Here is an 18,739-nt window from a genome sequence, read left to right as displayed (position 1 = left end):
GCTCATGAAGCCGTACACAGGCAGCCTGGACAGTAGTCAGGAGCTGTTCAACTACAGGCTGAGCAAGTGCAGAATGGTGGTAGAATGTGCATTTGGACGTTTAAAGGCGCGCTGGCACAGTTTACTGACTCGCTTAGACCTCAGCGAAACCAATATTCCCACTGTTATTACTGCTTGCTGTGTGCTCCACAATATCTGTGAGAGTAAGGGGGAGACGTTTATGGCGGGGTGGGAGGTTGAGGCAAATCGCCTGGCTGCTGGTTACGCGCAGCCAGACACCAGGGCGGTTAGAAGAGCACAGGAGGGCGCGGTACGCATCAGAGAAGCTTTGAAAACCAGTTTCATGACTGGCCAGGCTACGGTGTGAAAGTTCTGTTTGTTTCTCCTTGATGAAACCCCCCGCCCCTTGGTTCACTCTACTTCCCTGTAAGCTAACCACCCTCCCCTCCTCCCTTTAATCATTGCTTGCAGAGGCAATAAAGTCATTGCTGCTTCACAGTCATGCATTCGTTATTCATTCATCACACAAATAGGGGGATGACTACCAAGGTATCCCAGGAGGGGTGGTGGAGGAGGGAAGGAAAATGCCACACAGCACTTTAAGCACAGCACTTTAAAAGTTTACAACTTTAAAATTTATTGAATGACAGCCTTCTTTTTTTTGGGCAATCCTCTGTGGTGGAGTGGCTGGTTGGCCGGAGGCCCCCCCACCGCGTTCTTGGGCGTCTGGGTGTGGAGACTATGGAACTTGGGGAGGAGGGCGGTTGGTTACAGAGGGGCAGCAGTGGCAGTCTGTGCTCCAGCTGCCTTTGCTGCAGCTCAACCATACACTGGAGCATACTGGTTTGGTCCTGCAGCAGCCTCAGCATTGAATCCTGCCTCCTCTCATCACGCTGCCGCCACATTTGAGCTTCAGCCCTGTCTTCAGCCCGCCACTTACTCTCTTCAGCCCACCACCTCTCCTCCCGGTCATTTTGTGCTTTCCTGCACTCTGACATTAGTTGCCTCCACGCATTCGTCTGTGCTCTGTCAGTGTGGGAGGACAGCATGAGCTCGGAGAACATTTCATCGCGAGTGCGTTTTTTTTTCTTTCTAAGCTTCACTAGCCTCTGGGAAGGAGAAGATCCTGTGATCATTGAAACACATGCAGCTGGTGGAGAAAAAAAAGGGACAGCGGTATTTAAAAAGACACATTTTATAAAACAGTGGCTACACTCTTTCAGGGTAAACCTTGCTGTTAACATTACATACATAGCACATGTGCTTTCGTTACAAGGTTGCATTTTGCCTCCTCCCACCGCGTGACTACCCCCTCAACCTTCTCCCCTCCCTGTGGCTAACAGCGGGGAACATTTCTGTTTAGCCACAGGCAAACAGCCCAGCAGGAATGGGCTCCTCTGAGTGTCCCCTGAAGAAAAGCACTCTATTTCAACCAGGTGACCATGAATTATATCTCACTCTCCTGAGGATAACACAGAGAGATAAAGAACAGATTTTGGTTGAATGCCAGCAAACATACACTGCAATGCTTTGTTCTACAGTGATTCCCGAGTACGTGTTACTGGCCTGGAGTGGTAAAGTGTCCTACCATGAAGGACGAAATAAGGCTGCCCTCCCCAGAAACCTTTTGCAAAGGCTTTAGGACTACATCTAGGAGAACCGCAAATGCCAGGGCAAAGTAATCCTTTCACATGCTTGCTTTTAAACCATGTATAGCATTTTAAAAGGTACACTCACCAGAGGTCCCTTCTCCGCCTGCTGGGTCCAGGAGGCAGCCTTGGGTGGGTTCGGGGGGTACTGGCTCCAGGTCCAGGGTGAGAAACAGTTCCTGGCTGTCGGGAAAACCGGTTTCTCCACTTGCTTGCTGTGAGCTATCTACAACCTCCTCCTCCTCATCATCTTCTTCGTCCCCAAAACCTACTTCCGTATTGCCTCCATCTCCATTGAAGGAGTCAAACAACACGGCTGGGGTAGTGGTGGCTGAACCCTCTAAAATGGCATGCAGCTCATCATAGAAGCGGCATGTTTGGGGCTCTGACCCAGAGCGGCTGTTCGCCTCTCTGGTTTTCTGGTAGGCTTGCCTCAGCTCCTTCAGTTTCACGCGGCACTGCTTCGGGTCCCTGTCCTTCATGCCCTGGGAGATTTTCAGAAAGGTTTTGGCATTTCGAAAACTGGAACGGAGTTCTGATAGCACGGATTCCTCTCCCCAAACAGCGATCAGATCCCGTACCTCCCGTTCGGTCCATGCTGGAGCTCTTTTGCGATTCTGGGACTCCATCATGGTCACCTGTGCTGATGAGCTCTGCATGGTCACCTGCAGCTTGCCACGCTGGCCAAACAGGAAATGAGATTCAAAAGTTCGCGGTTCTTTTCCTGTCTACCTGGCCAGTGCATCTGAGTTGAGAGCGCTGTCCAGAGCGGTCAGAATGGAGCACTCTGGGATAGCTCCCGGAGGCCAATACCATCGAATTGTGTCCACAGTACCCCAAATTCGAGCCGGCAACGTCGATTTAAGCGCTAATCCACTTGTCAGGGGTGGAGTAAGGAAATCGATTTTAAGAGCCCTTTAAGTCGAAATAAAGGGCTTCATTGTGTGGACGGGTGCAGGTTTAAATCGATTTAACGCTGCTAAATTCGACCTAAAGTCCTAGTGTAGACCAGGGCTAAATTTCTTGTGCTTTTTGTAAAGGTTCTGCATTCCATCCCAGCCCACCTCTCAGATCTTGTGTTGTATCATCTGCCTCCTTGCTTTCCCAGTGATGCCATCCTCACCGCCCTGTGTCTCTCATTTCTAGTCACATATTTGTGTCTTCTTTCACCTTGTCCACTATGCATGGATCAGCCTCCTAATCTCAGTGCCAGCTCCCACCCACTAAAATCCCATATTTCTCCACAATGGCACAGACACTAACTCAGGTGAGTCTGTTATCTTCTTCATTCCAACATTGCAGAAAAAAAGAGTGATAAAAATATTCAAATCTGAACCAGCACTTCCTCTTGGTTTCCCAGTGACTCTTCTCAGTGTTACTTGGAGTCTGATTTTTTAGAAGTGTTAAGCACCCATCTCTTGAAGTCAGTGGGAGCTGCAGGGACTTAGCTACCTCTGGAGATAAGGCTCTTAGGCTATTTAATAGCAGGGAGCATCTTTCTATTTGTCTTGTATAGCACTGAGCAGGGGATTGGCAGATAAATAATAACGGATTTTTGGTCCTGATTTTAGAAAAGAGTAGGGTAAAAATGTTGCCAATAGCCAACAATACAAGAAAATGTCTGACAAAGGTTCTCCGCTTGGTGTGTGGAGTACTTCCTGGTGGCCTGTGGAAGCCAGCTGGTCACATGGTGGTGGCTCTCTCCTTGTTTCCAGCTCATAAATTTAATTAAAACTACACAGATATTTTCCCAATTTTACTCTTCCATGGAAGCAATTTCTTTATTTGCCACAGGGATGTTATGTGATCATGAATGAAACTTTGGAAGGGGAGACACACAATCATAACTGGGAGAGGAGATGGTTCACAAGTCACTCTCTCTACTGAGATGTGGTCCACACTAGTGAAGTGCTTGAGGGCCTCTGGTCTAAAAAGTTATGGAGTTGGAAGAAAGATTCTCCCATGATTTATGGGGATTTATATCTTGGTTTGTAGAGTCCCTCCTACAAACCAAGACATTTATGCTTACATATAGCGTATCTAGATCCCTTTTGTCTGCTACACTTACAACGTATAAGTAAAGAACTTCTGCCTTTGATGGAAGCTCATCATGAAAACAAGCAGAGCTGTAATCCATGATTAGCACAAAATATGAATGTGCTGTCATCTATTCTAAAGTTCTGTTTTTAGATATAAGACTACTGAGGAACATGCATAGATTGATCTCAAGCAGCATGAAACTAAAGAGGTTTTGTCTGTGCTTAAAAATTAGGAGCTTACTAAGTAATGTCTACAACAAAAACACTAACCCAGGAACCTATCCTTGCAACAAAGCCCGTTGCCAACTCTGTCCACATATCTATTCAGGGGACACCATCATAGGGCCTAATCACACTATCAGAGGCTCGTTCACCTGCACATCTACCAATGTGATATATGCCATCATGTGCCAGCAATGCCCCTCTGCCATGTACATTGGCCAAACTGGACAGTATCTACATAAAGAATAAATGGACACAAATCAGACGTCAAGAATTATAACATTCAAACACCAGTCGGAGAACACTTCAATCTCCTGGTCACTCGATTACAGACCTAAAAGTCGCAATGTTACAACAATAAAACTTCAAAACCAGACTCCAACGAGAGACTGCTGAATTGGAATTAATTTGCAAACTGGACACCATTAAATTAGGCTTGAATAAAGACTGGGAGTGGATGGGTGATTACACAAAGAAAAACTACTTCCCCGTGCTTATTTCCCCCCCTGCTGTTATTCTCACCTTCTTGTCAACTGTTGGAAATGGGCCATCCTGATTATCACTACAAAAGGTTTTTTTCTCCTGCTGATAATAGCTCACCTTAATTGATCACTCTCATTATAGTGTGTATGGCAACACCTATTTTTTCATGTTCTCTGTGTGTATATATATCTTTCTTCCTACTGTATTTTCCACTGCATGCATCTGATGAAGTGGGTTTTAGCCCATGAAAGCTTATGCTCAAATAAATTTGTTAGTCTCTAAGGTGCCACAAGTACTCCTTGTTCTTTTTGCTGATTCAGACTAACACAGCTACCACTCTGAAACCTATCACCACTGGAGTTCTAATGATACTAGTGGTCAGGTCATCAGTTTTGCACATTATCTAAAAAATGGGACTTCTAGAAGCACAGTGCTCTCTTCCACCATTCTGAAGCACCAGCTCAATTCAGAGAGTAAGTGACACTTATTAAATCCTATATTCACACTTCACTAATACACAGATAATCCACATACAAAGATACTGACTGCAATCTGGTTCTCAGTAAGGATTTAACAGCAGGTATCAGATTACTAAAGCTTCATTATTTTTAGAACTAGATTACAGAATATTATCACAGATTATCTGACAAGGGTAAAATACAGTTTGTGAATCTGCCTTCTTGCTTCAACTCCCCCCACTTACTTGCTAATTCACAGTGGATCTTCTATTAATTAATAGTCTAATGCACCATTTCCCACAGCTTCTAGCCTCCCTTCCAAGTACCCATGAGGCTTGGCTCATTTTACCTTATTTATTACAAAATCCCTGTGTTTTGATAGAATTGCTATATAAGTGCACGATATTATCAAGGATGTCAAAGCACTTTACAACACTAATTAATCTCTGTGAGGCAGATAAGTATTAATATCTTCATTTTACAAATGGGAATAGATGAGCACAAAAAGGGTAAGCGACATTCCCAAGGTGTCACATCAAGTCAGTGGCAAAACTTGGCACAGAACCAGATTGCCTGATTTAGCAATGTGTTCTGACTAGTGAACTACAATCCCTTTGAGTTGGAGCTAACATTAAGCTAATTTTTACAGTTCAATGGAGTTTGCTATTGTTCATAACATTAAAATATAGTCAAGTACTGAAGAGTGTTTGTCTCTTAAAAAGATACATAACTTAATATAGTAATTTTATACAGTTCCAGGGCCCAATCCTGTCATCTTTAATCAGGCAAAGCTCTAATTATCATCAGTGGGAGTTTTTCCTGAATAAAGTCTGCAGGATAGTGCCCTAACTGCATCAACAAGGAAAGGATATGTCTCTTTCGGAGGTAAGACAACAGCATTTGTTCAGGATCAGCATTCTTCTCTACTATCTGCAGAAGGAATGGAAACAAGCTGTTACAAAAATACTCAGGGTTTATCCTTCAGGGCACAAACCAATAGTCTGCCTTCCCAGCCCCACTTAACATAACTGCATGTGCTAAGGGCCATAGGTGGGAATTTTTCCTTCCTTTGGAAGTTTTTTGTCAGATAGTGCTACTGCTAAAAATAAACTGTCAGGACAGCTTATCTTTAATAAAAACAACCCTGGTGATAGGAGGAATGCCACATCAAAAGAATCCATCCTGAGCCCCTCTAACGGTAAAGGGGGCCAGGAATGGGACTGTATGTCAGCCTATGCACATATGCTTCATACTTATAAAGACATACAAAACCATGCTGGAGAACTCTCAGAATTGTGAACAGTCTGATGACCTGTTGGAAGTGAAGGGGAGCAGAGACTATTCCACAGCGCAGACGAACATGGAAGTATTACTGCAAGGTTACAGATACCAATTATTAAAAGTACAAACACAAAAAGAGTTTACTGCATACCCCCAGATCAGAAATGTAATAAGGAAATCAATATTCTTGACAGATTATAGAGCCTCATTATTATTTGAACATAATATGATGAACACTGGAAGGCAGACTAGCCAGGCCAGTGCCAGGGATCCCATTCCTCCTAGTTTTACCCACAGATGTATACTGTACTCATCCCACAGAGTATCCAAATGCTTTACAAAATTATAATCCCCCACCATACTCTCAAATGGGATGGCTGTAATGAATGCTATGACCATTAACAATATTTGTAGCTATCCATGCCAAGAAAATGTTACACAATGGTAATCAGATTTTATGCATCAGGGAATAAACTATGCAGGTCAGGAAGACTTCACCCTCTTCATCCAGCACTGCATAAAACTGACTCAATGCAATCTTCATTCTGTGATGGTCTCTGACAGAGGAGGAATACTAAACTACCTGGAGCAATAGCATCATCCAGAAACTCCTACATACCTATTTGATTAGAAGAATCCTTATCCCAGTATCTTGAATCAGCTAAACCTTAAAGTAGTGTTTAATCAATAGCCAGTTTAAGTAATTATACTCCCATTACATCAACGTTCTATTAGGCCAGTAGCTTCCAGTTCATTCATCATATTTTGCTATATTTTGGCATTTCCATTATTGACATTTGCCTTCCTATCTTCTCCACATTGTACTGTGTGTCAAGAAAATGTATATTTCAAGAAAAACACATATAATTTTCAATAATTTTTTTTGCACACATGAAATTCTGAGGGAAATTTTCAAAGGATGAAAGGAGAGTTTGGCACCCAACTGCCACTGATGTTCCAGGAAGGGCTGGAGGCCTAACTCCCTTTTGTGATTTTGAAAATCTTCCCTCCTCTGGCATCATCATCCACAGGAATCTTGTGAGAAACCAGGCAGCAGGAAGGAAAGTGCATGATCTGCAGGTCTGCCGTGGCCCCCCAAATGAACACACCATCACTTCAACACTGGTTGACAACAGCCCTAGAGAGGTTCTGGGATGTTCGTTTGGGGATGAAATGTTATTGTTCTCCCACTGCTTTTTGAAAAGCTCGGTGGGGTAGAAAGCTCAATGACAGCTACTCTTCTAAACTTCACACCACTTAAGGTGTACAATGTTAGTAGGAGTGGAACACTCTTCAGCTCCATGGCACTCTAGATTTTAGACAAAAGAAAAATAATTTACTTAGCACTGATGTGCATAGAAAGTGCCATGACAAAAAATGTATGGGGAGAAAAAAATGCATCTTAGGGGGCAAACTGCATAAAAGAAAGACACAAGGCATTTGTGTTAAATATTTAACTTCCTGATCCTGATATGAACCTGAAATTAACTCCAAACTTTCACTCTTAATTTGCCGTTCTCCTTAAGCTCATTGCAAACAAAAAATGTATGCAAAACACTATCTGTGTGGAAGTGACAGCTAAAGAAACTATTTAGAGCACAAAGAAAAGGAGTACTTGTGGCACCTTAGAGACTAACCAATTTATTTGAGCATGAGCTTTCGTGAGCTACAGCTCACTTCATCGGATGCATGTAGCTCAGGAAAGCTCATGCTCAAATAAATTGGTTAGTCTCTAAGGTGCCACAAGTACTCCTTTTCTTTTTGCGAATACAGACTAACACGGCTGTTTGAAACCTGTCATTTAGAGCACAGGAACTCCTAACCAATCTCCCCGACCCCCCAGTATCATGCTTCTTCCCGAGGAAGCGGCGATTACATCGCTACGTTAGAGCTATATTGGCTGTTTACTGTTCTGACCCTGCAGAGGAGAAAGGGAAGTGGGAGTGGAGAACTGCCCATGGAGTCGGAGGAACTTGGGTCTGTGTGGCGGGTTGCCATCACATGAGAAATGGTCAAAAGGCCACTCCAACACCTCTCGTCCCGTCCAGTCACCAATGACCCCCTCGCTTACCTTCCTCCCGTTCACATAGAAGATCAGCTTATCAGGCCCCGCTCCCCCTGCAGCGGGGAGAGACATTGCGAGACGCAGGGAATCACAAGTCCCGTTCCCGCAAACCAGCTGCGCTGTGCAGTCCAGCGAGCGAGCGATGACCTTGCCGGGGGGCTGGGCCACCTGTGAACTCGAGAGCGGGGCGGCAAAGCCAGTAACATGAGAAGTCGGGGTGGTGGTGCTATGACTATCCGCAAATGTAACTAATAGATATAAGCAGGCCCATAGCTATAGATAGCTCCCACCCGTGGTGCAATCCCTGATAAAAAGCCCATCCTGTTCCAAACACTTTCAAAACTGGTTCCCCGCCAGGAAAGTTTTCAAGGGCAGTGGTTACTATCGCCAAGAAAAGCAAATAGCGTTACTGTTCTCCGGTTCTTTGCTGGAATAACTTGCATAAATCCTGGCACAGAATTTAAAGGAACCACTTGCATTTTATAGTATTACAAACTGTTAGTTCATCATCCCACGTACCTGTTATAAAAGGGTGGCATCAGCCGCCCTCCCCCCCCCCATTAACATACCATCACCATGGTCCAGAATGCAAGGAACTGAAATGGCCAATCCTAAAAATGAATGATTTATCAAAATAAGATCATTGTAAGATTAGAGAAAAACAAAAGATACACTCCTCTATATTACATTACTCCTCTATATAGACCATTACTTAATTATTATTTCTAACTATGGTAGCACCAATTATTTTTATTATTTATTGATATTGCTGTACACCCTAGAGGCCCCAGCATTATTGTGCTAGGCACTGTAGAGGCTCCAGTTGAGATAGGGACCCCATTTTGCTAGGCATCGCATAAACACAGAGGAAGAGCCATTGCCTGCCCCAAAGAACTTACAATCTAAACAGAAAAGACAGATAAAGAGAATATTATCCTCATTTTCACAGATGGGGAACTGTGTGATTAAGTGACTTGCCAAAGATCCCATAAGAAGTTTGTGACTGAGCCAGCATCCAAATCCCAGCCCAGCATCTTACCCACAAAACCATTTGCGGAAAAACTATGTAACCTGTTCTTAGCTGTCTGTGGGTGAATACAACCAAGCCCATCCTTACTGCCACCTCAGACAAAATGAAAGCACCTATAGAGACATCAGTGTAAATATGCATAAATAAATAAATAAACCATTTTCAAAAGCTAAAGAAGTGTTTGAGTCATGAGAGAAAAAGTTAAAAAAAGAGAGAAAGGTTGAAAATGGAAGAGCTGATTTTTAAAAATTGCAATCACAATGGGGACATGGGCAGCTAACCCCCAAGCAAGCTCATGGGTCAGATGGATCCCATCTGTTCGCAATACTAATATTTTCTCCCAACAATTCAAGCACAGTTTTAGAAATCAATTGAAGCCAAAGTCAAGCTCAAGATAAATTCACATAGCAGATCAAGATAGGGCTGTCTGGATTTATCAGCAAAGCATTTTCCTATTATCTATGTTTATTTTATCTATAATTTACTCATTACAATATTTTTATATTTTTAAAAAAAGTAATTGAAATAAAACATGTACCTGTTTGCTGCCAATGCTGCTATAGTTGCAAACTGAGCAGCTTTTACTGTCTTTCCTCCAAAGCCACCACCAATTGATTTCATGTGGCACTTGATTTTATTGGCTGGGACATTTAATATTAAGGACACTATTTTCTGTAAAATTATGTTCAGAGATTTCACTGTTTTCCTGTTTGATTACTGAAGTTCAAAATATAATATTGAATCTTTAACTGCTACTGTTGTATAAAAGAGAAATACCTGGAAAGAAGAAAGGACAGAAGCAGGCTGCTTCTGTCTCTTGGCACAAAACATTTAATTTTCTAAATTATGAAGTATTGTTTCATTGTGAAAAATTCATGTAAAATATCATGAGGTTACTTAATTGTTGTGTTTAAATGACTCTATACCAAATGTGATCAATTTACAAGTAAAAAGATGTCTTTTTCTACATGCCAGCCTTGAAAACTCAACATGGGCTCTGAAAGTCAAGTTGGATTCTTTCCTTCCCATGCATCAGCACAAACTAAAAGGGAAGGGTGATATTATGCCATCCTCACTGCTAGACGCGGTGTGTCCAAGTGAAGACAGATACATTTTGTCCTTGATCAAATTCTGTATGCAAATATAACAATATTCATTTTTGTATCTGAGCAGAAAGAGAAAATAATAGCTTTAATTTGAAATTCTAATCCCTTTTCTCTAAACTGAACGCCCCCACATTTGGGGAACCTTGGATTTGACTCTTGACCTTGGATTTGTGGGTCAGACCATGTCTATTTTGAAGAGTTTATAAAGGATACTGTATCTTCTTGGTAATTGGTTCATGTCTTGATATCATCACAGTGCAGGATCCACAGCCATCTAGCCGAAACCTATACCTAGTTCCTGTGAGACAGATTGCAAAAGCCTCAGTCAAGGAAAAATGTCACCAATTCTTGATGTGGTACTTTCACCACACTTGGCTTAAGTGTATAAAAAGGGAAGTCCATCCCTTAGGATACACAGCAGGTTAGGGATTTGTGAATACATCCTGATTATTAAATCCCAGTCTCCACCAATATGAATCTACAATTCCTCAATCACATGACAGCATGTGTAGTTGATTGAGTCTGAACAAGAGAGAATGGTCAGCTGTCAGCATAATTTCCCATTAAAAAAAAAAAAGCACCTTCAAGAAGCCAGACTCTGGACACAGTATGAAAGAACACGTTTAAGAATGGTAGCCATCAATATAAGAAAAAAATATAGGATACAGAACCATTACTTAATTAAATGTATTGCTAACTGGTACTGGTTAAATAGCTGTTGAGATGATAAAAACCCAGGAGCAGGACTTTGGCACTAAATTTGGTAGATAAACCCAAGGTTCAGTTAATAAGAGGAGATCTGGAAAAGTATGCTAGATGGTGGCAGCTTGAAAGTTCTCAGATTTTATTAGCATGTGTGTGCTCCTCTCCCTTCTCTTCCCTCCCATTAATAGGCTATCCACATTCCAAGATTTACATAAAAACTCTTTTACCCTTATTCATACACAAATATTATGAGATCAAAAGGTTTTTGTTGACCCAAACTAAGCCTGAGTTGGATGTAGAGGAATCTTCTTAGACTGATGAGCTGATGCTCAAAAACAATCTATCTTCAAAACATCATCAACAGCAAAAGCAGCTAACTCATCCTTGGGAGAAAAAGGGCAAACTCCTGTTCTTAGTTTCAACTATGTAAATCTGAAGTAATCCTAAATGACTTCAGTGGAGTCATTCCAGATTTTTACAGACATAACCAAGAGCAGAATATCATCAAACATTTATAGACTGACGATAGACCAGAATAAAATAAATAATATTTTTATTTATACAATACTAGCACAAAGCTGACAAAAACCACAAAAAAGCTGCACAGAGAGTTTCAGTTCCAGAACTCCAGCTAAAACACCCAGATCTCAATATCTTTAGCACATAGCAGTTCTTTGCAATGCACTACAACAGCATTCATTCAAAAAGAAACAGATTACAACTGTAACACGTATTTGCCAATGTGAAGTACAGTATAGCAGAATGATTTTTAACTTGTGATTCTAAAAGTTAAGTGGACGGCATTTAATGGGGCAGTTCTGCACTGTAGATTTGAACAATGATAGTATTATAACCAATGAAGTTAACTAAATTAGCAATAGTTACAGCTTGGTTTAACAGTAAAAAGAAAAGGAGTACTTGTGGCACCTTAGAGACTAACAACCAAATTTATTTGAGCATGAGTTTTTGTGAGCTACAGCTGAATGCATCCGATGAAGTGAGCTGTAGCTCACGAAAGCTTATGCTCAAATAAATTGGTTAGTCTCTAAGGTGCCACAAGTACTCCTTTTCTTTTTGCGAATACAGACTAACACGGCTGCTACTCTGAAACCTGCCATTAGTTAACAGTATAGCTCTGTACAGAAAACTTATTTTTACAACACAACAGCACCAAGATTCTGATTGATAGCTGACTCAGCCCAGGGGCAAATGAATGCAGAATGAAATGAAAGCAATTCCTTTTGATATAATTATACACAAATACAGATGTGTATTGGAAAGACTGGAGAAGGAGGAATGGACCTTCTTACCACTGAAGCCCTGTACATCTTGCATCCTAATGCAGGGCCAATTGCTGTTTTTCATTTGTATATTTTGATTTGTAACATATGTGATTCAGAACATTCTTAAGCAGATGCTCAATATTTAAAAACAAGAAAACTCATATTTTATTGGACCAATGCCAGTAGATGACAAAAAATGAAGAATACGGGATAGTTGCATAAGCTACTATAACGGTGGACTAAGTGTATCCATGAAAAAAAACTCACACAGAATGTCTGCAATATTGTCTTATAGTACCTATGCGCACAGATTGTTCCCTATATGATAATAGTCTGTCAGTGTTGTAAATAAATATTATTTTTTGTATCAAATTAATCTGTTATAACTCCATTGACTTAAATGGAGTTTGATTTTGTTCATTTCCTTTATGTTTAAGTGCCTGACAGAGACTTTGATTTTTATTTTGATCTATTTTTTTTATTGATTCTCTCTCTGACTTCCATTCCAAGGGTCAAATATTGAGATTATAGGAGGAAAAGTTTCTCTGTGCCTGTTTCAAAGTTCAAGTCATTACAGTTAGACAAGCATCTACCACTGGGGAATCTGCAGTGAGATGTTTGTCTACAGTTAAGGTATGTCTACACTGGAGCTGGAAGGATAATTTACAACTTGAGGAGATATACCCATGTTAACTCTGATTGAGCTAATGTATTAAAAATAGAAGTATAGTCACAGTGGAGTGATAGGCTAGCCACCCTGAGTACATACCTAGTGTCTTAGATGAGATCATACTCAGGGCAGCTGGCCCCTAGTTATGCATCCGGAGTGTAAGACAAGGCCATGTAATGGTATGAGGATCAATGATCTTATTGTAAAGTCCCTAAAGAAAGGAACTGTTGTGCTGTGAGTAAAACATACCATTAAAAGGTTAGACCCTTACTCTGCAAAGATTTATGTGCATGTGTGAAGTAAAGCATGTGTGTAAGTCTGTGGAATTGGGCCTTATTTAGTAATTATACTATTTTACATGATTAAACATATTTTAAAAGTGTTCTAATATTATGCAAAACACCATGAGTTTCTGTTTGGGGTAGAGGATCGTTTTTATTTTTAAAGTAAAAAGCTCTACACAGTAAAGACAGAATTCTGCCCTCAGCGTCATGCAGGGCTTGTAACATGAGTTAAACATTTTAGAAAGAAACCAAACTCACTGTTCTAGTTCAACTAAGAGTGTTCTAATAATCAAAAATCACGTTGGTCAGGAGGTTATCGTGATAGTGTGTGCTGCTGAAAAGGGCTTGAATGTAGTGTGTAGTGCTCGCCACTCAAACAATTAATAGCAGACACTGGTTCTACAATCTACACCAGCTTCTTTAACATTCAGACATCTCATGTCTCAGGCGGGAAAACAGCCCACTCTTTGATCATGGGAATTTCAGCAGAGTAGAATCTGTTGTGTAAAATGATACAACATTAAGAATGAGTATGTTTAGGTAAGTTCAGCTGACTGACAGCAATACTAGCCTTACAATATACTTTCCCCCCATACTTCTTTTCCATTTGATCTCAGTTTTCTCTTCCCTTTTTGTCTCAACTTCTTTGGCCTTTTTCCTTTCTCTCTCTCTCTCTCTGCTGATGGGCTGCCGATAACAAGGGGAGCTCTCAAATATGATCTTTCTTCCTCTGTGTCCCAGAGGAGCATGAGCTCACAGGGAGAAATGAATGGAGGGTTTTACTGTCTCTGAGTATAGATAAAAAGAAAAGGAGTACTTGTGGCACCTTAGAGACTAATAAATTTATTTGAGCATAAGCTTTCGTGAGCTACAGCTCACTTCATCGGATGCTGTAGCTCACGAAAGCTTATTCTCAAATAAATTTGTTCGTCTCTAAGGTGCCACAAGTACTCCTTTTCTTTTTGCGAATACAGACTAACACGGCTGCTACTCTGAAACCTGAGTATAGATAATGAATTGTGGGGATATAGTAGAAGGCAAAAAGCACGCCTTTATCCTGCACCTAGGAAGTGAATGTACAGCACGTTTACATTCATGAAAATGGGATCTCTGCCTGCCTTGATAGAAAACACTGAAAAAGATTTTGGGTGAGATAAAATTTCTTTGAATAGGAGTTTAGCCTGTTGTTTAGTCTCTAGAAAACATGTTATAATTTTGTTTTATATGTAACCTTATTCACTATCTCTTGAATCTTTGATAATAAACTAATTGTTGATTACACTATAAATATATCTAATTGCTGTGGTATTAAACAAGTTGCTGATCCTGAGCTGAATCATACAAACTGGTGTACTCTGTTCCTCTGGAGACAGCAGACCTGGTACTTCTGTGAGTGTCCAGTAGAGAAGGGGCTGGACACTACAGGGGAATGAATCAAAGCAGCTCAGGAACTGAGGTACACCTATTATTAACCTGCAAGACAAAGTGATGACTGGCATAACCCAGAGGAGATTGTTTGGATGGCTGGTGGTGCCACGGAACTGACACTGTTAAGTATAACAAAGTCTCCCTCTTACTGGAGGCTGGGGGCTAAGAAGGTGACTCACAGTCTAGGGTACCCCAAGAACCATCACACTTCTGTTTTGTAGCAGAATTTTGATCTCAACACCTCCCAATCATAGAATCATATGACTTGAGGGACCTTGAGAGGTCATCTAGTCCAGTCCCCTAAACTCTGGCAGGACTAAGGCTATGTCTACACTACCGCGGGTAAGTCGACCTACGCTACACAACTCCAGCTACGTGAATAACGTAGCTGGAGTCGACGTACCTTAGGTTGAGTTACCACGGGGTCTATATGGCAGGGGGTCGATGGGAGAAACTCTCCCGTTGACCTACCTTACTCTTCTCGTTGGGGGTAGAGTACAGGGGTCAACTGGAGAGCGATCTGCTGTCAATTTGGCAGGTCTTCACTAGACCCACTAAATCGACTGCTGGTAGATCGATCTCAGAGCATGGATCCTGGCTGTAGTGTAGATGTAGCCTAAGTATTAATTACCTCACTCCAGCAGATCACACAGACTCTCTCTTTTCCTGCCCTCACTGCTCCTTCCAAAGACCACCTAATTTGTTCACAGCTGATCAGATTAATCAGAAAGTAGGATTTCTCAAAGTACTAATTTTGGGGAGTTTGGGGAGAAAAAACGGTTACTCACTTTCTCATAACTGTTGTTCTTCAAGATGTGTTGCTCATATACATTCCAATTAGGCGTGTGTGAGTGGCATGCACACTCGTTGGAAAGTTTTTTCCTTAGCAGCACCCATCGGGTCAGCTGTGGAGCCCCCTGGACTGGCACCTCCATGGCGCTCAATATATGACACTGCCGACCCGGCGCCTCCTCAGTTCCTCTTGCCAGCTACTCTGACAGAGGGGAAGGCGGGTGAGTTTGGAATGGATGTGAACAACACATCTCTAAGAACAACAGTTATGAGAAGGTGAGTAACCGTTTTTTCTTCTTTGAGTGATTGCTCATATCAATTCCAATTAGGAGACTCCCAAGCCTTACCTAGGTGGTGGGGTCGGAATCATGGAATTGCTGATTGGACCACCACTCTGCCAAATCTGCATCATATCTGGCATGCTGGACGATGGCATAATGAGAGGTCAGTGTATGCACTGAGGACCAAGTTGCTGCCCTGAAGATTTCTTGGATAGGGACCTAGGCCAGGAATGCCACCGATGAGGTCTGTGTCCTTGTGGAGTGTGCCGTAAATGCTGGGGCTGGTGTCTTGGCCAATTCGTAGCATGTGCGGATGCAGTATGTGATCCAGGAAGATATTCTTTGAGATGAGACCGGTTTCACGCAGTCAGCCACCACTATGAACAACTGGTTCGATTTCCTGAATGGCTTGGTGCGTTTGATATAGAAGGCTAACGCTCTCCGAATATCCAAGGAGTGCACCCTCTGCTATGAGATTTCGGATAAAAAACAGGCAGGAATATGTCTTGGCTGGTATGGAAATGTAACACCACCTTAGGCAGAAAGGCCGGGTGAGGTCTGAGCTGCCCCCTGTCTTTGTGGAATCCTGTATAAGGTGGGTCTGAGGTAAGGGCCTTTAACTCAGACACCCTTCTTGCTTATGTAATGGCAATTAGGAAGGCTCCCTTCCACAATAGGTAGAGAAGGCAACAAGTCACCAGCAGCTCGAATGGGGGCCCCATTAATTATGAGAGGACCAAATTAAGGTCCCATGCAGGAACAAGCTGTCTAATCTAGGGAGGTAGCTGTTCCAGACCCCTGAGAAACTGTCCTACCATGGGGTTGGTGAAGATGGAGTGTCCAGAGACTCCAGGGTGGAAAGCTGAGATAGCCACTAGGTGTACTTTGATGGATGACACTGCCAGGCCTTGCTGTTTCAGGTGCAGAAGGTACTCCAGAATAAGAGGTAACAGCGCCTGAAGTGGGGGTGTATAATGCTGGTCACACCAGCACGTGAACCTCTTCCACTTCACCAGATATGTAGCCCTTGTGGAGGGCTTTCTGCTGCCAAGTAATACCTCCCTTACCTGCTCCGAGCACAGACGCTCCATGGGGTTCAGGCATAAAGCTTCCAGGCTGTGAGGTGGAGGGTCCAGAGGTCTGGGTGAAGAAGACAACCGTGGTCCTGAGTGATCAAGTCGTGGAGGAATGCAATGTGATCAGACTGTTGACTGACAGATCCAGAAGTGTGGCATACCAGTGTTGTTGAGGCCACGCTGGTGCCACCAGAATTAAGGTCTGCAGAGACAGGGCAGAGATAAGTAGGACCTTTTGCATGAGAAGGATTGGGGGAAAGGCGTAGAGCAGACGGCCTCCCCAGGGTAGCAGGAATGCATCCGCGATTGAGCCTGGGCTGCTTTTCTGGAAGGAGCAAAACACTGGGCACTTCCTGTTGCTCCGAGTGGTGAACAGATCCACCTGGGGAAACCCCCACCTTTGGAAGATGGAGTGTATGACATCCGGCCAGATGGACCATTTGTGATTGTGGAAGGACCTGCTGAGGTGGTCTGCCAGTACGTTCTGGACTCCTGGCAGATAGGACACTTCCAGGTGAATGGAGTGGGCTATACAGAATTTCCAGAGTCTGAGGGCTTCTTGACAGATGGGCGAGGAACAGGCTTCACCCTGCTTGTTGATGTAAAACATGGCAGCGGTGTTGTCCGTCATGACTGCCATGCACTGGCCTTGCAGACGAGACTGACAAGCCTGGCATGCTAGTCGCACTGCTCTCACCCCCTTGATATTGATATGGAGAGAGAGCATGTTCTGTGACCATAGGGCCCTGCGTTTGGAAGTCTCCCAAACGTGCACCCCATCCTAGAGCTGATGCGTCCGTTACTAGGGACAAGGAAAGATGAGGGCTGTTGAAGGGGACTCCTTCGCAGACTACTCAAGGATCGAGCCACCATTGGAGGGACCCTAGTACTTGGTGTGCAGGGCTGGCCTTACCATGAAGCGAACTGAGGCGGCTGCCTCAGGTGCCAGACTGTGGGGGGGCACCACTAGGACTCAGAGTGTAGAAAATTGTGTCTGTTGCTGGTGCATATGTATTCTCTCTGCTCTACATGCACAGAGATGGTGGAGTGCTGTGCTGGAGGTAGGAGGGCACAAGAGACATAACAGGCAGGCAGGAGAAAAGGTGAGAGGGAATAACAGAAAACAGCAGGAGCTGCAGGGAGAGAGAGGAGGAGGAGCCTCTTATGTACCTCTCTAGCACCCCCAGGAGCCCGGACTGATTAACACCTGCTTCTCAGGGAGCTTCCTGTTTCCTGCTCCTTCCCTTAACCCGCTTGAGGAGAACAGGCAGTCAACTGAAGTAGTAGGAGCCAGTTAGCCCTTAAGACACTGATATCTTCCCTCACTCAGGTCCTACTACCAGCCTGCTTATTTGACCCCTTCAACTGAGTGTTGAGAGCCACTATAGCTGGCACAGAACAGCAGTCATGAGTGAAAGAAGAAAACGCTCCTCTGGGGCAGCCTTCAGAAAAAGACAGAAAGCAAAGGAAGCTTTTCTATCTAAACAGGAAGGAGCTCTCCTGAGATACATAAACACAAACTGTTCATGGTGAGCCTTCTGGCCCCAGTGAGGATGTGAGAGGTGAGGAGATGCCTGATCTTCCAGTTAGTCAGAGTGCAGGTGACCTGGAAGCTACTGCAGCATCCATATCTCCATCTCAAATGGATGTAACCAAGCACATTCCTGAAGAAAAGTGTAGATCAGAGAAGAGTGTGGTGGAGGCACAAGAAACAGCTGCTGCTGAGTTTAGTTCCTTACGTCTAGGTGATCCAGGACTGTGGACCCACTTGAGCAATAGCCTGAAGGACTTCCTTGTACTGCATGGGCCACAGCAAGTGAAAAACTTCATGTTCCCCAAAGACAATGAAAATAGAAGTTTCCATCCAACACATTACTGGCGTGAAAT

At 43.1% G+C, this 18,739-nt stretch overlaps 2 protein-coding genes across 3 annotated transcripts in view; both read right to left on the bottom strand.

Annotated features, from left to right (window-relative positions):
- The window catches only part of LOC125644844 (aldehyde oxidase 1-like), an 81,970-nt gene extending 73,569 nt beyond the window's left edge, over nucleotides 1-8,401 (bottom strand). The window contains exons 1-2 of one of the 2 annotated variants that reach the window (XM_075118062.1): nucleotides 8,204-8,401; nucleotides 5,679-5,781 (exon numbers count right to left, since the gene is read on the bottom strand). In XM_075118062.1, coding sequence (XP_074974163.1) covers nucleotides 5,679-5,781; nucleotides 8,204-8,269 — 169 coding nt within the window. In that variant the 5' untranslated portion in view covers nucleotides 8,270-8,401. The remainder of the gene's footprint in view (nucleotides 1-5,678; nucleotides 5,782-8,203) is intronic. The other variant, XM_075118060.1, reaches the window with a different exon arrangement.
- On the bottom strand, nucleotides 613-5,628 carry LOC142068574 (uncharacterized). The gene is made up of 2 exons (XM_075118063.1): nucleotides 1,738-5,628; nucleotides 613-1,150 (listed from the first exon to the last, which is right to left on the bottom strand). Exons 1-2 carry the CDS (start codon nucleotides 2,306-2,308, stop codon nucleotides 630-632), a joined length of 1,092 nt encoding a protein of 363 aa, XP_074974164.1. The 5' UTR covers nucleotides 2,309-5,628; the 3' UTR covers nucleotides 613-629.
- Nucleotides 8,402-18,739: the final 10,338 nt, after the last annotated feature.

The sequence above is a fragment of the Caretta caretta genome, chromosome 11, assembly GCF_965140235.1.
Source record: "Caretta caretta isolate rCarCar2 chromosome 11, rCarCar1.hap1, whole genome shotgun sequence".
Lineage (NCBI taxonomy): Eukaryota > Metazoa > Chordata > Testudines > Cheloniidae > Caretta > Caretta caretta.
The sequence above is the reverse complement of the archived record's forward strand: the minus strand, read 5'-3'. Positions and strand labels throughout refer to the sequence as shown.